This window comes from Alternaria metachromatica (assembly GCF_023757995.1).
Source record: "Alternaria metachromatica strain BMP 0045 chromosome Unknown scaffold_60, whole genome shotgun sequence".
Taxonomy (NCBI): domain Eukaryota; kingdom Fungi; phylum Ascomycota; class Dothideomycetes; order Pleosporales; family Pleosporaceae; genus Alternaria; species Alternaria metachromatica.
This window is the reverse complement of record NW_026055551.1, coordinates 191-4,528: the sequence shown is the minus strand read 5'-3', so window position 1 is coordinate 4,528 and position 4,338 is coordinate 191. Positions and strand designations below refer to the sequence as shown.

General features: G+C 55.5%; 1 protein-coding gene across 1 annotated transcript; it reads left to right on the top strand.

The window, feature by feature from the left end:
* Positions 1 to 1,433: 1,433 nt before the first annotated feature.
* On the top strand, positions 1,434 to 3,281 carry J4E83_011027 (uncharacterized protein; the record flags this gene model as incomplete). Its single annotated transcript, XM_049337903.1, has 1 exon — positions 1,434 to 3,281. One exon carries the CDS (start codon positions 1,434 to 1,436, stop codon positions 3,279 to 3,281), a length of 1,848 nt encoding a protein of 615 aa, XP_049182972.1.
* Positions 3,282 to 4,338: the final 1,057 nt, after the last annotated feature.

Below are 4,338 nucleotides of genomic sequence, written 5' to 3'. Positions count from 1 at the left end.
TTCGAAGAACATTCTCGTCGTCTCACTCGCCACTCAAATCCGCTCAACAACATATTTATCCAACATCACATGACGTCTTCAATCGTGAGCGTACGATTTCGACCAGCCGATCGCCATCGTGGTGTTGAGAATGTTTCAGCTGGGGGGTGCAGGCTCGCGGCGTCTGAGTGGGCCGGTTGGTGGTCGCCAGTGTGGAGGGCGGCACTAAGGGAGGCCGCGCATGCAGGCCAAGCCCAACGCCACAAAATGGCGCCGGAGCGTCCAGGCTTGGACGCATAATTGACTTGGGCTAAGAAGAGTACCTTGTTCCACACGGCGAGGGTGAGGTGTAAACTTCACCGGATGGTGATCGAGGCCTGGTGGGTTGTGGGTGTTGGATGTAGACTATCGAGTGCGATACCTGTAGTGTATCCAGGGTCGTAATCTGATCCGAGGCTTCCGATGTTGGGGATGCTGTTGCCTGGGGGCGCAGTGCAACAATAACGTGTTGTTGCTGCTGCTGCTGTTGCGCTGCTGTCTCGCGTGGTGCCACCTACTCCCACCACGTTGACTCCCCGCGGACAGCCGGCAGCGGATGACACAACGACACTGAGACGACTTGAGTCGTTAAACGTTTGCTGGCAGCGACTTAGCGGATGCGCCCCTTGGCTAACACTTAGCGAAAGGCCCCATAATGATGTAAATTGCGCGAAAAGCAAACCTTGGGCGCGCAGCTGGCAGCGACGTCGTCCAGTGAAGCGGTGGGAAGACAGTCGCGATATGAGGGTGACTACCGGTTATGTCTGCTATTTTCATGTGAATTGCTTTGTCGACTTTTGTCTGAGACGCAAGGGCAACATCGCCAATTCCGGCAAGGAGGTGGGCTGACCGGGGCCCCCCGGCTAGCGCGGCTTAGGCCAGCCCGTACGTGTGGAAATGCGCTGAATGACTGCTCCCCCCGAACTTCGTCGTCGCTGCCCTTCATCACAACATCATCGCCGTCTGGCACACCATCCCCTCACCTTCCCCCCCACCACCGCCTCTCCACGGCCTTTTGTAGCCCTGCACGCCTGTAATACGCCCTTCTCTCCTGTATTCACGAATTCTTGCCCGGAATTTCGTGCTGGTGCGGCTGTCTCTTCCTTATCAACCTTGAGTGGCCGATCATCGCGCCTCTTGCCCTCCACGTCACCACCTCAACGGCTTAACTGCTTGTTGCTTCTCTTCCTGCACTCCTTCGCCCGCACTTGATACCCCCTACCCGTTTTAATATTCTCTCCTGCACGACTTGCCCTTCGATTTTCCCGAAGATTCAAGTCGCGCATTACTGTTGTTGCGCCTGCTGCAACGTCATCCTGCAGCCTCACTAGCACTCGACTTCGATGCGCACGACCCTCACAACTACAGATGAGCTCTGTTGGTTTTAGGCTTCCACTTCTTTCACAATGCAGTCCATGTTCCGCCTCCCATGGTGTAACGAGTCGCCTGGCGACAAGATCATGGAGAAGTCCACGCTCCACAAGTCAAGACCGCTGCCGGTCGACATGCCACACTTCATGAACAACATGAATAAGATCAAGCGGAAACGGACTGACAGTCCTGAGCCAGTAGCGAAGAAGTGGAAGGGCGCGCACGGTGAGGTGAGACCGTCGACGGTCAACGCAAATGCGAATGCAAACGCGAAAGCTGCGACCGACAATGGACGTCTTGCGGACGCACCCAAGCCTGCTTCTGCTGAAGTCGATGCGCGACCCAAGGCACAGCCGAGGAAAGAAGGCGCAAGCAAGAGCAAGACCGCGAAACCTCAGCAACCGACTGCCAAATCTGACTCCATCAACGCGCCATCGACCACCATGGACTCTGGACTGACCCCTGTGCAACAAGCTATCGAGGCGCAAATCAACTACGAGATTCTGCTCAAGCACAACGAACTCCGTTTGATCGAACAGGAGCTCGCCAAGTGCCAGGTTTCTCTCGAGCAGCTGAGGCGTTGTTCGCTTATCCCATTCCCCGGTACCGAAGGCCTTAGTGAGGATGTCAGTCTCGGGGTTGGTGCTTCATTGCAACCCAGCTCTGGCATGACAGAACCTCAGTATGCTGCTCCTTGGGGAGTCACCGACGGCCCGTACACTCGCCACTACGCAAAATGGTTGATCTCGGACGCCAAGTTTGACCCCGTATCTGAACGCGCCTTCGCTCAGCAAGCTCAAGGGTACTTTGGCACTGGTGAAGGCAGGACGACGCGCGGCAGCTTTGCTGACTATGGGTCTCACAGAGGCCGCACGTCGCGAACTTCGACTGGAATGTTGAAGCTCACGCCCCTTGGTGAAACTCCAGCACCAGCGCCCAAGGTCGACCCGTTGTTGCACAAGCGATCGACGGACGGTCAGTGGGTGCGCCTGTACTGCGCTCCCTGTGGTCACAGCAACTTCTCCAACACTCAGGGCTTCCTCAATCACTGCCGGATCAAGCACACGCAGGTGTTCAAGAGCCACGACGCTGCAGCCATCGCATGCGGTGTTCCTGTGGATGTTGACAATGTTGGTACTCCTGTTGCCGCTGCCGCTGCCGAACCTGCGAGCGCTCCAGTTGCGCCTCCAGCCGTGTCATTCCCTGTTGTTGCCACTCCCGGCATCGTCCACCCACTAGCATCACAATCTGCACCCGTCCCACAAGCCCGGGAGGTACACCGTGATCAGAACGCCTCACCACGTGACGATTCCAAGGTTACCACCCCGGCTAACTTTGCCAAGTCATCATCGACGCCCTACCTTGCTGCCCGATTCGCCAACAGCGGCGCCCAAGGCGACTTCAAGGAGCTTGTCGAGACTGCCCGCGCAAAGGTCGACCTGGACGCCATGGATGCCTCGGATGACGACAGCCCTGCCCCGACCCCCGTGTCAGCAGTACCGCCGCATCTAGCGCGCCTCCCTGCCAGCGGACCCGCAAGCAAAGCCCCATCAGCACGACCAGGCAGCAAGAAGGGCAGCAATTCCAGCCATGCGCGCCTGCCGTTATCGTTCCCGTCTCCCACCAAGTCTGAAGGCGATCACCACATGCCAAGCTCACCGGTAGATCTCAGCCCTCACACGGTTGAGTCCAACCCTGGGCTTGTCAGCGATCACGACGACGACGATGATGAAGACGCTGACGATGCACACAGCCAACCTGATCTTTCGATCGGCGGCGACGACGTCATGGTCGAGGATGCGAGTGACGTCGAGGGCGTGCAAGAACGCAGGGGTTCACGACCAGCACTCCATGGATGCTTCGAAAAGGGAGAGGGAAGCCGGAAGCACTGAGCGGCGAGAGCGAGTTAGGTCCGGCTCACGCTGTTGCTGTTTCTCCATCCCCTTCTTCCCCTTACGATGTCACTTGTCATGGAGCTATGGTATTCTTTCTTTCCTTCTCAACACCGGCGGCTTTTCTCCATTCTTCACTTATACACGGGTTACCAGCAATGGACGGAGTCGGTCCGGCTGGCGAAGGACATTCCAACATGTCCTGCTTTTTGATGTTTGTTTCACTTATCCTCTTACCTGCCTTGTCACTGCTGCTGTTGCTGCTATTACTACTACTGCTGTTCTTACGGAAATGCCCTCAAAATGTGTCAGAAACTCTCATCTCACGAGTCGAGCGAGTCGTTGTCTTTTCCATCAAGGAAGGGAAAGTGGCTCTTTAGTTTAGGCGCTGGAAACGTCGTGTATCATCACCTTTTGCTATATGTACGAAATTGGGGGTGGTGTCTCTGGTCGGTGGTTGTTGGTTGTTGTTCATCTTTTTTATGGGATGGAGTGGGGTGAATTAGATGGAAAGTCTTTTGGGGGTTGTGCTGGTACACTGGCATTTGGCTAAAATGATGGCAAGGAGTGTGAAAGCTTGCTTGCGCGATTAGTTTTTGCCTTTATGTATATAACCTTTTTAATCTTATGAAAATCTTGTTACACATGTTTGATTTGAATGGGTTTGTGTGGTGATGTCGTAGTCGTTTCGTGCACGCCGTGGCTTGTCGGTCACTGTGAAGGTTGACTTCGACGACAGGTATCGTTGATAGTCCGATCGGCACGTTCATCGCCCAGTCCCTGATGCTGTTCCCATAACGCCTCGCTTCGTAAATGTGTCCTCCGCGAATCCCTTCGTTCGCCTTCCCACGATGTATCCTCCCGTAACACAACCGACTCAACTCATAAACTGCAGTACCTGTGTATCATTAGCATCCTGTCCACTCATCCCATCCCTCCCCCTCTCTCCCTTCCCTCCCTCCCTCCTCCCCCTCCCATCTTATCACAAAATCCCACTTACAGCCATAACAACACAAGCCAAACTAACATACGGACTCAGCCTCTCACCCACACGCGC